Genomic DNA, 21,868 nt, shown 5'->3' on the forward strand with positions numbered 1-21,868 from the left:
CATCAGTGCATCTTCCAACTCTGTGCTTGGATGTCTCTTATCCAAATGATTGGGTGTCATAGTCTCCTCTGAACAAACAGATATTTTCTAACACAGCCATTGCTCTTTTGTACTGACGGTTCAATCATGCCTCGAGGCACCTACTGTCGATGGAGTGACACCAGGCGCACCAGAAATCCCTCTGAAACTCCATCAGCATGTATATTTCATCATTCGATGCTCATACAAAACTCTGTACTTTGATTTGCTGATTTCTACTGATTTGCTGTACACTTACTGCAAAGTGAGCGTCTTTGAAATGCTTTCACAGTACTGGAGGTTATAGTACCTGTCTGTCTGTCAGCTCAGGTCTTACCTTCCGGACAGACATAGAGACAGGCTGCAGGGTGAGACAGGATGAATTCATGTGTAGAAATAAACAACAACAGCTGATCCATTTATATAGAAATATCCCATCAACAGACATAAACACACACACACACACACACACACACACACACACACACACACACACAGCATGCTGACAGGCTGACTGTGTGTGTGTGTGTGTGTGTGTGTGTGTGTGTGTGTGTGTTAATCTCCTCACACTGAGAGACTCTAATAACCCCCCATGGGCTGAACCAACTGCTCTATACTACTGCCAACACACACACACACACACACACAGTGCTGGTTTAATGACATTAGCTTGGATGAAATACAGCAAAACAGATTGGCTTCAACCACACACACACACACACACACACACACACACACACACACAAACACACACACACTGTATTTACACCTTCATCTTGCTCCACTAAGCAGTTCTGCCTGAATGGATTTCAACCAAAAGCTAACACAACACAGGACATCACCAAAATAATCCAAATAATCCAAACAATACGTCACATGAGCACACTGATACCAAAATATGAACTCAACATGACTAAAGCAGAGGCTGCGTAACCTTCAGGTTCATACACTCTCACTGAATAAAAACTAAAACTGTGTGTTTGAATGTGTGCGTTTGGTTTCTGCGTGTATTCATAGGCCTATAAATATGTATAAGTGATATACATATATATGAGATGTCACTAGCCTGATATCAAGCGTCTGCTGCTGCCTGTAATATCACAAGGAGGAATGTCTTTCTGCCAGCGTCTGCTGTGATCAGAGCTGCAGGATGCCAACATGGCTGAGACACTGTATGTGATGGTGAGAGGCCTGCAGACAGCCCAGGAGGAGAGACTCAAACAATGACATGAAATGATTCACAGATTTGAAAAATAATCTGTGTTTGTTGGTTGTTAATATGTTAGCTGAATGGAAAATGTTGGAGTCATCTATGCCGTGTCACTCCCTCGTTAGTCACTCATTAAGTGCGTTTCAGTAACAAGGAAGTGCTCCGACTCCATTTGCGTCTTAACTTTGCGTCCACGCTGGAGGTAAGAGCGAGTCTCATTGTGTGGACTAAGATCAGCTGCTGGTCACCATCTCCCACCTGGATTATCACAAATATGATATGTACATAACAGCACTTCAGATCATGATCATGTTATAATATGTTATAATAGTCTATAGCACTGATTCTCGAACTGTGGTACAAGCCTGTGGTTCCTGCACTGCCTTGAGTAGTACGTGAAATTGAAAATCAATTCATTTAGAAACATTTAATACCATCAATACTACAAGAATATCAATGGAAATACTATACTATAAGATCCTGCTATGTCCTGCTCCATAGAAGTGCAGATCAGGAGTACAGTGGTCCCTCGTTTATCGCGGGGGATACGTTCTAAAAATAGCCCGCAATAAACGAAATCCGTGAAGGAAGTTTTACAATTATTATACATGTTTTAAGGCCGTAAAACCCCTAACCACACACTTTTATACACCTTTTTACACGCATTTTGTACAGTACTTCCTTAATCAGGACGCAGTGCGGTTCTCCCTTAGCCAATTTAGGACGCAGAACACAATGCGCGTTCATACTGTACAGTACGCTGTAAAAAAAAAGCATGCAAAATTACACTGATAAAAATCCGCGAAACAGCTAGTCCGCGAAAAGTGAACCGCGATATAGCGAGGGACGACTGTAACCACTTTCTACCCAAGTAGCTCTGGTTCTTAAATTGGTTCCATTCAGGATTCAACAACAGTCAGTAATAAAAATTCTTCCTTCAGGAATAAACCCCCCTCCTGTGTTAACGTTAAAATCTGTTATATTGATAGTACTTTGAGAGCCGAACATATTCTGAGGTTTGAAGAGTTTGAAGAAAAACTATAACAAAAATTAACTCTAACTCTATTATTATGTTTTAAAGATTTTTTTTTTTTGGCCTTTTCAAGCTTTTATTTTCGATAGAGACAGCTGAAGAGTGACAGGAATGTGGGGAGAGAGAGACGGGGAATGACATGCGGGAAAGAGCCACAGGTCAGATTCGAAACCTGTGAGAGACTCAGATCGGGCAAACCCTCCACAGTCAGCCTGAAACTGAGACCATCCAAACTCTAATACTCTACCTGTTGTGTTCTGGGTTTGTTTATTTCATGTCCCCGGGTTCTATTGTAAATCTGTGTCTGGCTGGAATTTACACTGCAAAATAGTGACACAAAGATGTTTAATTTGGTTTGTGTCCGAATGTTTGAGAGCAAGAGAAAGCAGGGAGTGCCAGCATTGATAAAGCTGGTTCACTGCGGTCACATTCAGCAGAAATGCCCCTCACCACCACACAACCCTGTAGTGATTCACTGTGCCTGATCCTGTCTGAATGTACCCCAAATATAACACACAATACAGTAAATACAGAGTTCAGAAAGAAGGTACACTTGTATTTTAGATCTACATGCTCAGAGTCAGTGTGTGTGTGTGTGTGTGTGTGTGTCCAGATGTCATGTTTCAGGTGGTCTCAACATGACAAAACTTCTCCATTACAGCACCAGCTGCCTCGACATACACACAGTCTGTCTGTGTGTGTGTGTGTGTGTGTGTGTGTGTGTGTGTGTGTGTGTGTGTGTGTGTGTGTCTGTCTGTCTGTCGGTCAGCAGCAATGCAACTGATCACCGTGACAACCCATCACTGTAGTAACTGACCTGTGGGGTTCTCTGGGACGATGGGGGTCCACGTCAGTCTGGTTCGGGTGAGCAGGACGTCATGACTCTTCTTCTCCAGTCTGAATATCCCGCGCAGCAGAACACACTCACTGACACACACAAACATATTGAAATCATTAAACAAACAAACACTAAATAACTGTTTTACTAATTTTGATGAAATTCGATCATACATTTCTGGTTTTCCCTCTGATGTCCTGTGTCTCTGTGATTTACAGAGTTTCCTGATGGACAGTGAAGTAAACTGCTGCCAGCTGTAGCTGCTGTTAGCTAACGTTATCTCAGTTTGTTAGACAAACAAAAACATCAACTTGTTTTTATGTGATTTGATGTGATACATTTTCAATTTATGCCGAATGAAATGGAGTGGCCATAACGGCCATTAACTCATAAAAATAGAACTGACACTACCCCCAGGTGGAAACATGAGGCTGAAAAATCATTCAGTTTGAAAATGTCAGATACATGTGGAGAATGGACGCAGCCTGAGTGACGTCACCCACAGGTTTCAAAATTTGGTTCCACAGATATGTAACGCTGGCTGCCACCATATTGGTTGCACTGCTTCTTCCGCAGCCCGGCTAATCTAAATATCAGCAAGGACGCGGATCATCGGTGGACCCAAATGACGCCTAGGTGCTCGAATAAACCATCTGAAACGGCACCTACCTGTCGATCAAGCAGTCACACTATTAATTATGGTCAAGTCCAGCCTTAATCAATCATCTGAACAGGTGAGTTGTATATAAATTCACCCTCAGTACAGTTGTCATGAACGGGGAAATTAGCTACAGAGACCAAAACTGTTTTTTGTACCAGGCTGTAAACATGTTTATTTCTGCTGTGAAGTTGGACATTTGAACATGGGGACTTATGGAGACTGACTCACTTCTGGAGCCAGCCTCAAGTGGCCACTTGAGGAATTACAGCTTTTATCACACATTGGCTTCATTTCCCAGCACTGGAGGTTGCCACTGAGTGGAGCAGCAATGAGGAGACAAACAGAAGTATCATGTTTCTGCATGGTTCTTTGATGTTGTCTTCTTCTGCAGTGCTTTAATGGCACCAGACTGAAGAATTAACTCCACCAGCTGTTTAAGCAACATTTACATAACAGCAGTGGGTGTAAAGGGCTGATTGTTGAAATAAAACATGCACCATGTTGGGATGAAAACTTGTTAAAACTATGCTTGTGCTTCTTTAAAAGAAGTCAAAATGCATGCTGGGTAGTTTCATGGCTGCATGTTTAATAAAAAGAGGTTTTAATTTGGTAAAAGACTTTTACTTTGAAAGGTTGAAATGAAGGATGCTGTTGTTCTCTCTGTGGTTGTGTGAAGCTGGAAGCTCAGAGCAAACACTCACCTGTGCTCCTCTTCCTCCTCTACCTGCTGCTCCTCCTCCACCTCCCGCTTCTCCTCCTTCTTCTTCTTCTTCCCGCTCTTTTTTTCTTTCTTCTTCTTTTTCGTGCTGTCTCTCTGCAGCTCCTCCTCAGGCTCCGACATGTTTACTGTTCAACAGCGAGTAAACAAACAAACAAACAGACAGTGTGAGGAACACGGCGGCAGATAAACGTGTAGTAAGCTGATCACCGCCGCCAGGTTACTGTGTATTTCCGGGGTCCCGTCGCTATGGAGACAGGCAGCAGGTCGAGCACGCGGCAGACACCAGTGGAGCTGATCAACAGGCGCGCGCTCCCGTGTGTATCTGTGCTCCACACGGGAGCGCGCGCACTGATAGTTCTCACTGATCACGTCCTGCAGTCACTCTGTACATGTACAACTACTTACAGCAGTGCCACATGACTTATGTGTTTTCATATCTGCCTTTCTCTGTCTCACTTTGACATGTACGATCATTTGTACATTTCAATTACAAGCAGGTCCAATATTGTCACAGCACTTCAAAATAAAGCGTTTAACCTCTTCCACAGGAGGCCTATTTTTTTCTGCCTCCTGTCCAAAAATGACAAAATAAATGGAGTATATCTTCACAACTACACGGGCTGTATGTATAATCTTGGTCTCACATGGGAGATTACTACAGAAGTGTCCGAATCAAGTTATGTGTTACTGTGTCAATTCACCTGGAAGAACTGTAGAAAATGAACATTTTTTATATTCGCCTAAAAAGACCCACATTAATTAGAGTGAAAACCACCTTTGAAACATAAGACAGTAGCCCACTCCATCTAGGAATTAGTAAAGTAATATCTGATGAGTAGAGTAGCTGTGCTAAAGTAGAAGCTAAAAAAGTGAACCTGAGCAGTTTTACAGATGTTTTACCACAGGTATGTCCAGGCTGAACCACCACATGTGCCATTTACCTTTCTCATTATTGTTATTAGTATTAAACTTCACAAAGTATTAGTAATATTAATATCTTTGCCGTTGTTGTGAAAAACATTATCTCGGCAACCCATTGTTCGATTTTGATGATTGACACCTCTATCAACCAGTCAGATGATCGTGAATCATTTCAAACTAACGCAGAGTCATAGACATTAGCAGTGTTTTTTCGAGCTGGAATATAACTTTTGTCCACAAAACAGCAATGATAAGACCGACTTTATCATTTAATTTCAAGTTTTTTTCGCTACTCTTTGGTTGCTAGCTTGCCGAGTTTTCGTCACACAGTGATGAGACAGACATCTTTGTAATCAGCGGAGTCTCTATGTGTGAGCACTGAGTTGGACATGTGCTGTTTTGTGTTTTTGTTACATGCCTATATAATTCCATGGGGTTTGAATTGTGTTTTGTTTGTGTGGTAGTGCTTGGTTTCTCTGTCTCTGTCTGTACAGGGGGCTCTCGGGCTTAAAAGGTGTAGTTTTAGTTAAAGGTGTCATCATTGACAGTAGAAAGAATAGATGTGGTACCCATGACGTCACCCACAGCTTTCTGAAGAGCCCTTGTGTAGTTCAGAATCTGATTCTCCAGTCGACGCCATATTGGTAGTCCTGCCTCTTCCACCTCACCTGACAGCTAAGCTAAAATCAGCAAAGACTCAGATCATCAATGGACCCAACGTGGGCCAAATGACGCCTGGTTGCTCATAATAGTAATTTTGCATAATTTGAGGCCTTAATATAATCTTTTTTGTACCAGGCTGTAAACATGTTTATTTCTGCTGTGAAGTTGGACATTTGGACATGGGGACTTATGGAGACTGACTCACTTCTGGAGCCAGCCTCAAGTGGACTTTCAAGGAAACACTTCAGGTTCCACTTCACAGCCACAGAGGTTGTCACTTGGGTGCCATATGTAAGATAGTGGGGCATTTTATGTATTGATTTTATGAATAACCTTTATTGCTAATGGGTGAACAGGTTGTTACCTAATCTCAAAAACGTAGCCTTTCTCAGTCTTAGAACAGCCTCTGGATTCATTTCTATTCAAAGGACTTTGCCCAGGAAATGGTGACGTCTATGCACGCTAATGTGATCCATGATACTAGCTCATATAATAAGACAAATGATGTTGATTTAGCCAACAATAAATGATTTAACAGCAAAGCAAAGGTGTAATGGCTGATTGCTTTCTACTAGCCAAGGGTGATGCTGGCCATTGGCCATCCAGCTGTGGATTGGCTACGCGGTCTGCGTCTGGTGTTGATAGTTGACTTATGAAGTTATTTGCAAATGGAAAGCTAGTTATCATGGAGCCAATTGTCAAAATAAAATATAGAAGCGCTACAGATAGAAACATGCAGAACTCGGCTGTACATTATTTTCCAGCAGTTCATTTCGCTGTTCTCATTGGTTTCATAAATGTGACTTTTAGTCAATGCCCAGGATGACGCTCGCTCACGTACGAGCAAAATAATAAGTTAACAGCCAAAAGGTGTCATTATTCACAAGGGATGAACGTTACATAGATATCCTTTAAGTAAGATGAAATCAAATGCTCAAATGCATTTCAGTTTGATTTATGTAGTGTCAAATCAGAACAGAAGTTATGACACTTTCCACATAAAGCAGATCTACACCGTACTCTATAACATACTCTAGAATATAATATTATTTACGATTACTTACAAAAAAGTATTTATTACATAGTGGTATAACTACATTTATTTCATCTGGACACTGCTCTTACTCTGACTCAGCATGTTGCCAGGTTAGATGCAGGGTTGCCTGTTTGTGCCAGAATCAAGCAACAACTGAATCAAAATCTGATGACCATTGTCAGGCTGTTTCAGGCTTCTAGGAACAGCACTGGCTGATAGGCAATTTGGCAAAGATGCTCCATAACAGAAGATACCATCAAGAAATAGTATCTCTCCGCCTCTTTCAAGGTGTCGTGACTGTGGTGCAGGTGGATAAAAGCAGGTTGTATTGTACCAGAGACAGTTCAGAAACTTCTTGATGAGCAGACTTTTGATTCAGCACAGACAGATATAATGCTGCTGAGACTGAGACAGGTCAGTAATGAATAGAGTGAGTGAACTGACTCAAGACCTGCTGCTGGTCTTCTAAAGGTGGGTGGCACAGATACGGGAAGTGACTCTTTACTACATCTCTTTTCTAAACCATTTTTTGTGAAACACACTGCACCGACACACAGTCATTAGAAAAGGGGCGGTAGCTCAGTCCGTGGGGACTTGGCTTGGGAACCGGAGGGTGACTGGTTCAAGTCCATGGACCAGAGCAGGGGTCTCCAAACTGTTCCACAAAGGGCCGGTGTGGCTGCAGGTTTTCCTTCCAACCAAACAGCAGCACACCAGACTTGACTCATTTAATCAACTGATCTCAGTCTTCAGAGAGTTGATTGGTCAAACTGTGTGCTCTTGGTTGGTTGGAACAAAAACCTGCAGCCACACCCTTTGTGGAACAGTTTGGAGACCCCTGGACCAGAGTCTTGGGCACTGCCGAGGTGCCCTTGAGCAAGGCCCCCTCCCCTCCCAACTGCTCTCAGGGTACCGCTCTGTGTGGCTGCCCATCACTCTACCACTCTCTCCACATTTTCATGTCTGTGACCCCTTTGTGTGCTTGGTTGTCTTTGGGATAAAAATGCATGTAAAAAACCTGAAAAAAATTATTTCCCCTGCAGGGATCAATAAAGATTCTAAATGTGAAACAGTCACACACATCAGAAACTATTAATAACACAACATTTGGAAAATATATGATAGATTAAATTATTTGTTTTTAATGTGCAGGAAGGTATGGAAGCCTCTTGTAATTATGAATCCTCCATTCCATGAGCTAAAAACACAGAACCATAAGCAACTTTTTTCAGCACCAGCCCAGCGAGCAACTTTTGAATGAACAGGGCACCAGCTTGGGTTGCATGTCATGTATGTCTAAGGAGACACACATAACAGCTTACCTACATTTCTCATTGTGAGGCCTCTGATCTGTCTCCCATGCAGTCTCAGAAGGGGCTAAATATAGAACCAGAAGGTGAGTGGCTTAGCTTAGCTTAGCATAATTACTGGAAGCTGGGGGGAGCTAGCTTTGAAAGTTTAAAAATACACTTACCAACACACCTATTAACACTCACAGTATCTGGCAACCCACACTACAGCTGAACTTCTGTTCATTAAGAATTAGTTCCAACGCTGACTGTAACTATGCTATGGTGTGATCATGGACATCTTCTGGTGTATTAAAATAACATAGTCAGTGGAGGTGAGACTTGTCCACTCACCAAAGGAACACAGAGAGGCTGAGTGTGTTTGTTTAAACCATGGTTAGGTTCGTTTCACTTACCTGCTAATTGATCTTATTAAAAGTGCTGTAATCAACACTGTTGCTATGGTTACCTGCAGTATAATAATGCTCGAGCTCTGATAATTAAAATTGTCCCCCCGTATGATTTTTATAGACACCTGCCAACCAATCAGAGAGCAGGGATGTTCCCTGGTATGAACACCATAACATGAGCTGAAACACTCTCAGTGTGTGTGTGTGTGTGTGTGAGTGTGTGTGTGTGTGTGTGTGTGTGTGTGTGTGTGTGTGTGTGTTGATGACAGATGGCTGAGTTTAAGCTGCATTAATCAGTGTTATGATCAGCCAACAGACTGAAACACAAAACCTCTATCACAAAGAGCGCTGCTAATACAGATATTAATACTATTATTAATACTGCTGCCGCTACAGGAGCTGTGTTGTCACGAGAAATGTCCACATGAAGTTTATATTTATATTTATCATTTTGATTTTTAAGACAGATTGAAATTTCTATCTCTATTTTTATCTGTACAGTGTTATTTTATTATTATGTCATTACATTTAAATCAGTGTTTCTTACACTATGACAATACTTTATATTTTAGTCCCATATATTTAGTAGGTGTTGTATAATATATATAGGTGAAATATTTGATTCTATAACATTCTGTTTTATAATATTCTGTCGTAGATGAACAGGATAAATCACAGTCTGACTTCCTCTCTTTATTATTCCACTTTAACAGGGGCCCTAAATGGTGGGATATGGCCACCATATTGTCCCTGTTGACTTACACACTTATAAACACACACACACAAATAAATACACAGCAGGACAGCAGAATGTATTGAGGGGGGATCTCATGCATAAACGAGATCATTTTCATAAATTAAAATCTTGCCTGCAGAATGAACATCTGTGCCCTTCACACACACACACACACACACACACACACACACACACACACACACACACACACACGCACACACACACACACACACACAGTAGTCCTGGTTTTGTCCTTCAGCCGGTGTTTTAATGTTGTTAACATGTTAACAGGGTTTTCTCTGTAAGGAGATATTTGTTTTCTCCTTGTGTGTTCAGCATACTCGGAGCACATGGATGCCACCAGCATTTATAAGCATCATATAAACATTTATAACACACTGTCATGTAGTTGAAAGCATGTGAGGACATTTCAAACGTATAATAGTAAATACAGGGACTTACAGTAAAGTGTAATAAGTCTAATAAGTCAGTGGACCATCAGATCCAACAGACAGATTGTTGATCATTTGGGCAGGTCAGGTGTTGTTAAACTAAACGAATGAATGACAGCTGACCTGATCACACATTCAGCCTGGTTCTGACTGGTCACTGCTATTGAGTATATATAACCTAATAACATAACCTGTACAGTGTCAATGAGTTGCTCTGAAACAATGACGGTTAGGTATATAGAATGAACAGTGTATGTGTGACGTTGCCTGTAGCTTTTGTCAGCACTGTTTTGAAGTTGAAAATTGAACAATTGAAATTATCTATAGAGACCAAAACTGTTTTTTGTACCAGGCTGTAAACATGTTTATTTCTGCTGTGAAGTTGGACATTTGAACATGGGGACTTATGGAGACTGATTTGTTCTGTAGCCAGCCTCAAGTGGACGTTTGAGGAACTGCAATTTATGGCACTTCTGCTTTGGCATCTGAAAGCATGGCATAACAATAACTGAGATTTGTTTGACTGGACTTGACCAAACTGGACTGAAAAGGACTAATCGCAGTGGACTGGACTGAACCGAGGTGTTGGTGTCATTGAACAGAATCTCTCAGATGGGTCACATTGAATTCATTTAATGAAAGGCCTTTATAAACATCTATCTTATAAAATATGAACAAGAGTCACATGAAATGTTAACAGAACGCTACAGGAACGTTATAAAAAGCAAAAAGTAAAAACCACATGAAAATATGAACACTTTGGCCCAATGCCGGCCCGACACCGCCTTACACAGTGACCCAAAAATAGAGAAATCTTTATTCTTTCAACATTTGGAATTATCAGCTGAGCGTGGCTCAGGTTTTAACAAAATTGCATAGTTTCCTCCAGATTATTGCTCATTGATTACTTTTAAGTGATAATATGGATAATAACGAGACATTCAGGGAGCGTCTCCTGCAGGATGAAGCGCTACAAAGAAGGTTATATCATCAATGTGACGCCATCGTCGACGTCACTGTCTTCACACTGAGGAGGAGTCACAGAGTGTGACGCAGACAGAAAGAAAGATGGAAAGAGAAAGAAAGACGGCTCTAAAGTGATGAAATACACAGAACTGTCTCTCTCTGTTTGTCTCTCTGTCGTCATCAGTCCTTCATCCTCCTCTTCCTCAGGAGTCGTGGAAGATGGCGTTCAGTTGGGCGTTCATCAGCCGTTCATGGTGTGTGTGTCCATCAAAGCCCATCAGCCCGTCCACCTGCAGCTCACTGCACCGCGGGTTGGCCCCCCCACCGCCATAGATGGCAGCATGTCCCCCAGTTCCTCCTCCCCCGTAGTGCACACTGAAGGAGAAGCTCTTGTCGTAGTCGGAGGCTGCGACTGCCTCGTGCTTGAAGGACGAGAAGTTGCCGTTGATGCTGAGTGGAGGGCTGAGAGGCGGGTCAAACGCTGGGCCGTCCGACACCAGGACGCCATCAAAGAAGGGCTCCAGCGGGCCGTAGGGCTGACCTTTGACCTGGTGGAAAATGTGGGAGGGCTCCATGGTGCCATAGGGTGGGCTTGGCAGGCCGGCCGTCAGCCCGGGGCTCTGGTAGGAGAAGTGTCCGGGATAAGCAACAGTGCCGGCGGGAGGAAGGTGAGCCGGCATGTCGGGCGTCTGCTCTGGCAGGAAAGTCCGAGGATTCAGCTGCAGGCAGCCCGCTACCAGGTTAGTGGTTGGCTGAGACAGACCTGAGAACAGACAAACAACAATCAGTCAGTACTGATCAATATATATGATACAAGTCATAAAATATCCATAACCGTTAATAAAATTCATGTCATCACATGCTTGTTCCTGTTAATGCTTGTCAATAAGTGTCCATACATAACATTGTATTGATACCTGTTTTTAATTGATGTTCATATCTTTTAATAAATTCTAGTTACAAAATGTAAAATCAATATGTTTATAACACCTATTTACTACACCTTAATAAGTACTAATATAATAATTAATTGTTAATTCTGTGTTAATGAATTATTTCAAAGCTCTTCAGCATATTTATAATACAGCCAGGTAAAATACTGAATCCTGATTGGCTGGCTGGTGTGAGTCATATTTGTGGAAATGTTTCTATGGACTGAAGCTTCAATCCAGAGCTGTTACCCCGACACTCCCTCTGTGTAGAAATTTTCTTGTAGCTTTTTGTGTTATGCTAAGCTAGCAGTGTGGTCCCCTGTTCCTGACTGGCTCCAGCTGGTGAGGCATGGCCATCATCGCCTTCTAACTCCCTGAAGAGCTGGAGGATCCTGAGCTTTCCTCTCTTTTACTTTTTATCCCATGTTTATTCACTTTATAGGTTTTAATTTGCTTTTATACATTTTATTTGTTTTATTGTTGTAGTTTTTATGTTTGTCGATTTAATTCTTTTTTTAAATGTATGCAGTTCCTAAATTGCATGTCTGCATGAAAGGTGCTATATGAATAAATAAAGTTTGAGTTTAGAGCGTCGCCTGATCCGGCCCTCCAGCTCCAGCCCACAGTATGTAATTTGAGGGATTAAGTTAATAAAGTTAAGGCCAGCCTGACAGTCTTAATGCTCACTCTCTCAGCTTGCTGACGTGCTTCTTGGTGTTAAATTGTGAATGTTAATAATTGAATTGTAATAACTTGTTAAATGAGGACTGCTGTTTTTCTGTTTCATTAAGTAAAACTTAATTGTTTTTCTTTCCCGTTTTGTCTTTTTATTTTGGTGCCTCACAATTTGTTTTTTGTTGGGTTATTAATCCACACTCCTGACAATAAATAGCTTGTCCCTAACATAAGTAGGAGCTTGTCCTGAACTGAGGAGGTAAAACTGTTTTGGCTATTTTGCTGAAATATGGTTTCTAAGCCTCATCAATACCCCATAACTTCAAAAAAGAAAAAGCATATCTGTTCAGGGTCAACACTCATGTTAGACAAAGATGAGACCCTCAAAGGTAAAGTAACACCCATCTGCTTGAGGCCACATGCACATAGTTATCATATAAACTTTATATGTCCAGACTGACTCGGGTCCTTGGTCCACTCAGTCCAGTCTGTTTCTGTAAGGTGATGCTGACCTTTGCAGAGAGCCTGGACGAAGCTCATGAGGTCGGGTGCCTTGCCGGAACGCAGGGTCTCACCCAAGGCCCAGATGTAGTTCTTTGCGAGGCGGAGCGTCTCGATCTTTGACAGTTTCTGTGTTTTGGAGTAACAGGGGACGACTTTCCTCAGACTCTCCAGAGCGTCGTTCAGCCCATGCATGCGGTTCCTCTCCCGGGCGTTAGCTTTCATTCGACGCACCTTAAACCTGCAGAAAAAAAAACAAGGGGATTCATTGTTAGCCCAGCTATGAATGATCATGTCTGTAATGTCATAACAGTGATAAGCAGGATCCAGAAATTACTTGTGAGTCAACTACATGCAGTCATTTACAGCTGCAACCAAAAGTACTTAGCATGTTAGCTCATTTCTACATTAAAAAGAACAAAACATAAAAAGACACAGTTCTGTCAAACAAGACACAACATTGAGCAATATCATTCCAATCCCAAATTTACATTCATGTTTGGAAATCTCTGTCATATGACAGTAAAAACACGGGACCCTTATGAGTGCACCCAATGACTGACACTGCAGGGGAGATGGACTAGAGCAGTGTTTCTCAATCCTGGTCCTCGGGGGCCGCTGCCCTGCATGTTTTAGATGTTTCCTGCTCCACCACACCTGATTCAAATGAGTGGCTCGTTATCAGGCCACTGCAGAGCTTGATGACGAGCTGATCATGTGAATCAGGTGTGGTGGAGCAGGAAACATCTAAAACATGCAGGGCAGCGGCCCCCGAGGACCAGGATTGAGAAACACTGGACTAGAGGATATCATAATTACACTGGAGTCAGATTCAAATATATTTTCTCTGAAAAGGTTGTAGCCTGTATGTGGCTACGATGAGCTCCTGTACGGAGCCACTGCTTACTGCTGTGAGTACGTGGTTAATATCTGAAGGCTGCGTATGAGCAAAGCTTCGTTCAGTGTGGGTGAAGGCAGCTGGACAGTCAGAGTCACAGTTTGAATCGTATGAAACGCTATTAAGAGCTCCAGAACGTTGCTTTTCTGTCAAGAATACAGAGGATGACAGAAGCTGACAGATCAGCGGCTCGAATCTATTGCTGACTGAAATTAAACATGGCCAGTAATTTTATATTAAATATCATTTACATAGAGAACATCAGATCAGTTCATCTGCCATCTTCCATGAGCGTGATAACAGTTATGATGCTTTCTGAGAATAATAATAAAATGAACCCGACCATTTTTTCATTTTCTGATTGGACAAGAACTGCTGAGGCTTCTGCGTGATGAAGACTGGATGCTACTGCATGGATGAATGGATGAATCTGATGTAGTTTTATATAATAACGGCTGTGCTGAGAAATAATTTCTTATTTCAGAGGGATGATGATGATGATGATGATGATGTCTGTCCAGCACAGACATCACAGTCGTGCTCCTCAGAGGATGAACCCTGTGGATTTAGATGACTGTAGTGCCCTCTCCCACCTCCAAGACAAACTTTACACACACACACACACACACACACACACACACACACACACAATCCTTTACCTCTGCATACGAGCCTTCGTCATCTTCTTCTTCTTCGGCCCTCGCCTCTTGGGTTTGTTCTCACCATCCTCCTCCTCCTCCTCCTCCTCCTCTTCCTCCTCGTCGTCCTCGTCGTCGTCCTCCAGACGGTGTAGGTGGTCCTCCTCCTCCTCCTCCTCTCCTCCTCCTCCACCTCCTCCTCCCCTCTCTGTCTCTTCTCCTGCGGGGCTATGAAGCTCCTGCTGCTCCTCCGAGTCCACCGACGCCTGCTCCTCCCGCACAGACCGAGTCATGATGCTGATTCACTGTTTGACGAAAAGCAAATGCATTCATTAAAGATCATCACGTTTATTCTCTGTGTAGACAAAAGAAGAAAGCTTATTAATAGAACAGAATTATCTATGAGAGGCCTGATTATCATGCACAACATATTTATCTTCAGGTTTCATTTCAAGTTTGACTGTTTTCTTTTTGGATGGAATTTATTTTCACATGAACTTCTCCTCATGTTGTCCTGTTACACTTATTTAATATTCTGACAAACAAATATGAGAAAGTTGGTTTTGCTGGTGTTGATTTTACAATAACATGAATTATCAGATGTTAATCAAATGATGAAAACATTTACGAGAGTGTTTGTTTCATGTTTATGTGCTGTCCGGAATCAGGTGTGCAGACGGATGATGATCAGAGGCTCCAACTTTGAGCTTCTCCAACAGGAAAACATATAATGGAGCTGTGAAGACTCTTTACTTTATTAAAAACAACATTAAGGAATATAAACAAAGAGTGAAATGTTAATGTTAATAAAAGAGTTAGTTTTTAATTGTTTTTTAAAGGCAGTTGAAGTCAGAATCTAAAATAAGAAATGTGTTTTAATTTTAATTAATGAAGCTTTCTGATTTTATCTGATTCAAAAAAATAAAAAAATAAAAAAATACTAAATGAATTGACGTGTGATTTTTGCCGTTTTGTCTGCGCAGGAAAACCCGAAACATATCCACCAATCAATCCACTGCAGACGGAGAATGTAGAGAAAATATAAATAGAACAGAATAGATATAGAATTTATATAGAATATAAAGATTAAACATCCCGCAGAGTAACCTTCATTTTATTTTGTAGGACAAAATATTCTGTGACTTCTAATTTTGAAAATATGTCGCAAATAGAAACTCAGAGGCAAACAGCGGGAAAGAAACGGAAGCAGCTCTTTATTCACTTTAGATATTCATAAATGTTCGAATGTGCAGCTTTGATCACTGAATGAGTTTTTCTGTGTTTAAACCCGGGTAGAAAAATCCTATATTATAATACGAACATTATAAATGAATGAATCCTATCGGCAGAGAAAATATTACAAACTGAAGCGGGAGATTTAATAACGTCTTCAAACGCAACGAAAAAAATATTTATTTTTTGAATAAAGTTGTAAATAATAGTAATCCAATAATCGAGAGTTTCTTTCAGGGCCGGATGCCCCGTTAATTTCAGGAGCGACAGACGAATTAAAAGGGAAATGATTTTTAAATTCCAGAGAAGAAGAAAAATGTTCAAGAGTCAAATATTTACAACGAGAAATCAAAGATTTAATACGATCAAATAAAACTAAATAAAAACTCATTCAGTTTTTAAAACCTTTTGATTCATTTGAATACAAATGATGAATTATTGAATGTTAATCTGTTAAATTAGTAGATGATTAATTTTGCATAAATTAATAATAAATGATCAGATTTATCACCATGTGGGTTAGATCACACAGACATCTGTGGAGGGATGTATCGAACAGTTATCGGTTATTGATCAGTAAAATAACTTACCTGTTGTAATAAGCCGTTGTCCGTCAGATCGCACGCATCCCGCGCGCCCTATGTGCGTGTCCGTGCGTGACTGTGAGTTAACTGCTCTAAGGTTTCTGAGGTGTGTGTGAGAGATGCTGCTGCTTTTATATACAGCGCGCGCGCGCACACACACACACACACGAAGGGGTCGGGGTAAATTAGCATATAAGGCCACGCCCTCCCGGCACGCGCCATATGGTGCGTGCGTCATTAAAACGGCCCCGGGGATCACGTGACAAATCTTCCATTTGTATCAGCGTCTCTCTCTCTCGCTCTCTCTCTTTGTGAGGAAAGTTGACCATCTGTCGCTACACGCACGCATGCGCACACGCAAACATCATGCTTATTATGGGAGGTGTGTGTCCAAAGTGATAATTATATATTTGGGAATTCTGCACTTCTTTAAAGGATTATCATTATTTTTGAAGAAGAAGAAGATCATGATGACGATGATGATGATGATGATGATGATGATGATGATGTTTTCTGTGTCTGATCACTGATCAATGTCTACTTCAGGGTCAGACTCACAGGGTTCCTGTCCTGGAGGTCTCCACACACAGGAGAGAGGAACATAATGTGTTGACTGTGTGTCTTTACATTTATGGACAATTAGAAAAGATTTGATCATCATCCAGATAGGATGTCTATGCAGATTATGCATGCTAACAGCAGGTGGAGATGCTGATTGGTGCAGGTTCAGGCCTCAGAGTTGGTTGTTGCATCCACACAAGCTGCCATGTTGATGTCGTAACTCAACTGTAACCCTAAACCCAACCTTATCCTTGACCCCAGCGAGATGATCTCTGCTACATCCAACCATAACCTAAACTAAGCTCTATCCCCTACCACGGAGGGCAACACCTCCATGTTTCTTCCTCACTCAGTGAAATGACCCAGAAGTATTAACGTAGCCGCCATGATAAGAGCTGTTCCAATTCTCAGACTGTTAAGGAAAGGAGCTTCAGTGCTTCCTTTATTATCTCCTTTAGCATAGGATACACCGGATTCATTGATAATGAAGTCATATTTTTCACCGGGTTGTTCACGTTTATATTTCCTGCATTAAAAACACAGTAAGTATCTCATATGCACGTTTTCAAAACTTTGTAATTTTACCACAGACCATGTCGATAACATTCACCACCACATAATGATGTAGTCTAGTGTAAGTGGGCAGTCGGATTCTCTGAACACCACAGTCGTCTTCCCCTAACTCCTTATGAAGTCTCCTTTACATATTTCCTTGACCTTGTGACGTTTTCCATCAAAGTCAAGGAAAAGTGGTTAGGAAAGGACTTAGGAGCTCATTTTTTTGACTATTCGACCGTACCCACTGCATTTCAAGAGCATCATAGTTTTTCCTTTAGGCTAGGAAGATGAGGGTGAGTTGAAAGGGTTGCATTCAACAAAATACCATTAGATGCAACCAAGTCCGGCATACATGGTTCTTAAATTAAAATGTGCGCAATGCTGATAAGATTCCCATCAACGTCAGCTATACACTGAACTAACATGATGAACATTATGCCTACAACACACTGTACGTACTAGCGCTTTTCAAGCAAAACCATAGTCTTATATAATTGTTAGCATGTAGCCTGTTAGCCACATCAACTGCACATTTAAAGAAGTTAGTAAAGGGCCGGAAGGAAACAGTGGGCATGGTTTATCTGAGCAGTCCACATCCACTGAGTCAGACTGGCTGCATCAGCGCTGACCGACAGGAAAGGAGCAGTGGACTTTGTACCAGGCTGTTCCTCCAGTGAAGGGGTTGCTACGGTGATGATAGGCCGGTTGCTAGGAGGTTACCAGGCAACTTTAGAGGACTTGTGTGTCTGTCCATCAGCGTGGATGCCCTGACAGCTAATGGTTAACACAGAATCAATGTCTCAGTCTCTCCGCTGTTCACTTCAGGATTAATGGACGTTAAATAAAAAGGCTTTATCAGATCGAGTCAGAGTCAGCTCTGTGCTGGTCATGAACTGTGAACATTAAATCTGATGATATGTAACTGTTTTTTCTACGATGTCAAGAATAAAAGCATTTATACCTGTCGTACAAAATTTATGGTTTAACTTGATGGGTCACATGTTTTTAATTCAACCTGAGCTGTGAGTGGATTAGAAGAGCCCAGAATTCACTATTTCAACAGATTAAAACGTCCAGAAATTGAGTGAATGAAGTGATTTGACAGACGAGAGACAGAAACAAGAATGAGTTTGAGAAAATGAGGAAGTTGGAATGAACAGCAGCAAAGTGACAAGCATTCATTCTTCTTTTGTTATTGAAAGCAAAGTGAACAAACAGCCAAACAGCACAGCAACTCGCTGCTGAATAAGAATTGCTATTCTACACTGCAGGCTGTGTGTGTGTGTGTGTGTGTGTGTGTGTGTGAGTTTTATGCGGTTGCTTCATTCTTCGTATGAATAGGGTGATCTGACCTTCTCAACACACACACACACACACCCACACACACACACACACACACACACACACACACACACACACAGTAGTACAGTAGTCTTCCAATATTATATATACTGTATTACCTACCTACTACTTTATATCTTATATAGACATTTGATGACAACACACAAAACACACTGCAATTGGAGTTGTCGATATATTGTTTATTAATGTATAGTATTTGTCAACTTCTCCTGTGAAAAAACAAATGAATTCAATTAGCAGGTAAGTGAAACTAACCTAACCATACTCAGCCTCTCTTTGTTCCTTTGGTAAGTGAACTCACCTCCACCGACTGTGGTATTTTAATACACCTGAAAGTCTCCATGATCACATCATAGCATAGTTACTATTACTATACTACATAGTTGTACCATTAGTCAGTTTTGGAACTATTTCTTAATGAACAAAAGTTCAGCTGTAGCTTAGGTTACGAGATAATGGTGTTTAAATACAGTAGTTATAGTGTACTCATAGTGTACAGGAGTATTGATAGGTGAGTGTAAATAGGGGTGTTTAAGTGTATCTTTAAATGATCATAAATGTTTTTCTTTTCGTTTTCCTCAGAGACAAATGTGACCAAAAAGAGAAGCTGATCTGATCTGCACGAGAAACTTAAAATATGTAGAAAAAAATGTTTGAGTTTGAAGCAGCAAGAGTTGGAATGCATTTGAAAATAATATTTTACACCAATGCAATGAAAGGACAGTCTAATTTGAATCTGCAGATCCAGAAGCATTTTAATGAACCATGTCAGTGTAATCCAGCATTCAAGACACGAGTTGAGAAACAAGTTTATTTCTGATATTAAATATAAAACAATGTATCAAAATGTACTTTCTTTATAATGTCATTGATGTGTGCTTTAAAAAATTGGGTTCATGGTTAAGTCATAATATCTCTACAATATGAGCAAACTGTTTAACAGCATCAGAACATTAAAGCAACTTTATGTAGGAATTTAATTTCTAGTTTAGAATTTAGTTTCAGAGTGTAATATCACCGTGGTAAATACAGACAGCTGTACACGTGTATTTGTTATAGGTATATTACTTATTATATCAAAAACTAACAAGCTGACAACTTCAAGCAAGGTCAACAACAAAAGACATAGCAACCAGTTAATATTACTTACAAGTCCAACAGCGCGAGGCCATGGGACACAACTGGTTGCCAGTCTGGGCAGCTCAGCTAACAAGCTGAGCTAACAGCAGCTACAGTTGGCAGCAGTTTACTTCACTGTCCATTGGGAAACTCAGAGAGTTGAGGTGGAGCAGCCGGAGGACATTAGATGGAAAACCAGAAAACATTTTCTCCATAAAATATGATCCAGATTTACCAAAATCAGTCTTATAGTTAGTGGTGTGTGACTTAGTGCTGTAAAGTGTTACGTACTTCTCATTGGTAATCACCCAGGAGCACAAAGTTACATAATGTGAGAACAGACATAGGACACAGAGTGGGGATGACAGAGAACGGCATTCACCTGATTAGTGTAACATCAAAATCATTTTAAATTTGTGATTTTGTGGTAGAAAAGTTACACAATGCTGCTTTAATAATTTAATTGTTGGTATTGTTGTCTTTGGCAGCTGTTGTATCATCTGTAACAGATCCAACAAGAAAGCTGTGATCATCAGTTTCATGGTGCTGGGTCTCCATCTGCTGGTTAAATGTGGGAACTGTATGTATAAACACACAATCCCATCCATCTGTTATCTGTAACCGCTTATCCTCATTACAGTCATGGGGGGTCTTTAAGAGGAAAACAGGTAGAGTATATTAATAAATGCAACAGATGCAGCATGTCCCTGAAAAATGTTGAATGTAAACAAGATGACATAACATAAGAACGCTCCTCCCCACCAATCCAAAACAGTAAAAAAAAAAAAAAAAACATAACTTACTTCAATAAATAAAAATACAATGGACCAGCCTCTATATTAATGTGCAAATAACTAATAAGAATAGTTACATAGTCATGTTACTGCTTGCTGGTCAGGAGCTGTTGAAGATCCCTCTGGCTATGCTTGGACTGGGCCTCTTAAGTATTTGAAAATTGCTCCTGCAAAGACAAAGCTCTTTGGGTAACCAAGCAAAACTGATCAGAAGCAAATATTCATATCATATAACTGCAGCTGTTACACTAATGCAAAATTTGTTTTTATATCAAACATTACAATATACAATTTCCCTTTAAAGCATACTACCAAAGTTATCACTTTCTCTGCGTTTATCTCCACATTATACTCATTAAAGGAATAAAAACGAAGGTAAATGAGTGACGAGCACACTATGATATAGAGGGAACATGTTTGCATATATGTTGCAGTGCATTACAAAGTGGACAACATGCATCTAACTTATACAGTATGGTACACTTTAAATTTACTTTAAATTGTGTTACAATGGTTCTTTTGAATTAGAAAGTACTACATCCAAAACTTTAACTTAACTTAAATTGGACAATATTTCTGAGCACAGTGATCATTTAAAATTCATAGAGCTATATGAATAATCCACTACTATACTCCCACTACTAATAGTAACAATAATTAGTCTGATAATAATTGTTTTTTTTTTTATAAAATAGTAGTGCTTAAGATACGACACCCACTGGATGATGTTATTGCAGACATACCCACTCTCCTAAGTGTGATGTGAACTGCTATAAACTGTCACACCGCGGTGAGGTCAAGCTGGGTTTTTGTTATGTCTTGTCATTTCCTGTTTTATTTTGAAAGATAACTCTCCTCTCGTTTCAGGTCACTTGCCCTTCCTCGTGTGTCACCGGTCTGATTGTCTTCCCCGCCCTGATTGTCTCCACCTGTTCCCCATTACCTTGTGTATATATTGTCTGCGTCTCCCTTTGTCCCGTGCCAAAGTGTTTTGTCCTTCGTAGCGTGCACCAAAGCCTTTTTTCCACAGTCCATAGCCACAGCTCCTTAGCTCAAGTA

The 21,868-nt window shown here is 40.8% G+C and overlaps 2 protein-coding genes across 3 annotated transcripts in view; both read right to left on the reverse strand.

The window, feature by feature from the left end:
- cerkl (CERK like autophagy regulator) overlaps positions 1-4,797 on the reverse strand; it is a 34,392-nt gene extending 29,595 nt beyond the window's left edge. The window contains exons 1-2 of one of the 2 annotated variants that reach the window (XM_027290846.1): positions 4,462-4,797; positions 3,079-3,188 (exon numbers count right to left, since the gene is read on the reverse strand). In XM_027290846.1, coding sequence (XP_027146647.1) covers positions 3,079-3,188; positions 4,462-4,601 — 250 coding nt within the window. In that variant the 5' untranslated portion in view covers positions 4,602-4,797. Of the gene's footprint in view, positions 1-3,078; positions 3,192-4,461 lie in introns of those variants that run through there. The other variant, XM_027290847.1, reaches the window with a different exon arrangement.
- Positions 4,798-10,605: 5,808 nt separating this feature from the next.
- On the reverse strand, positions 10,606-16,535 carry neurod1 (neuronal differentiation 1). The gene is made up of 4 exons (XM_027290722.1): positions 16,422-16,535; positions 14,620-14,903; positions 13,074-13,303; positions 10,606-11,717 (listed from the first exon to the last, which is right to left on the reverse strand). Exons 2-4 carry the CDS (start codon positions 14,889-14,891, stop codon positions 11,158-11,160), a joined length of 1,062 nt encoding a protein of 353 aa, XP_027146523.1. The 5' UTR covers positions 14,892-14,903; positions 16,422-16,535; the 3' UTR covers positions 10,606-11,157.
- Between the last annotated feature and the right edge of the window lie 5,333 nt (positions 16,536-21,868).

This window comes from Larimichthys crocea, chromosome XVIII, assembly GCF_000972845.2.
Source record: "Larimichthys crocea isolate SSNF chromosome XVIII, L_crocea_2.0, whole genome shotgun sequence".
Lineage (NCBI taxonomy): Eukaryota > Metazoa > Chordata > Actinopteri > Sciaenidae > Larimichthys > Larimichthys crocea.

Coding starts and splice junctions, on each gene's coding strand:
- neurod1 (XM_027290722.1), bottom strand. CDS start 14,891: ATGACTCGGTCTGTGCGGGAGGAGCAGGCGTCGGTGGACTCGGAGGAG. Junction 13,304..14,619: donor ACGAAGGCTCGTATGCAGAG/GTAAAGGATTGT, acceptor TTTTTTCTGCAG/GTTTAAGGTGCGTCGAATGA. Junction 11,718..13,073: donor CGTCCAGGCTCTCTGCAAAG/GTCAGCATCACC, acceptor GTCTGTTCTCAG/GTCTGTCTCAGCCAACCACT.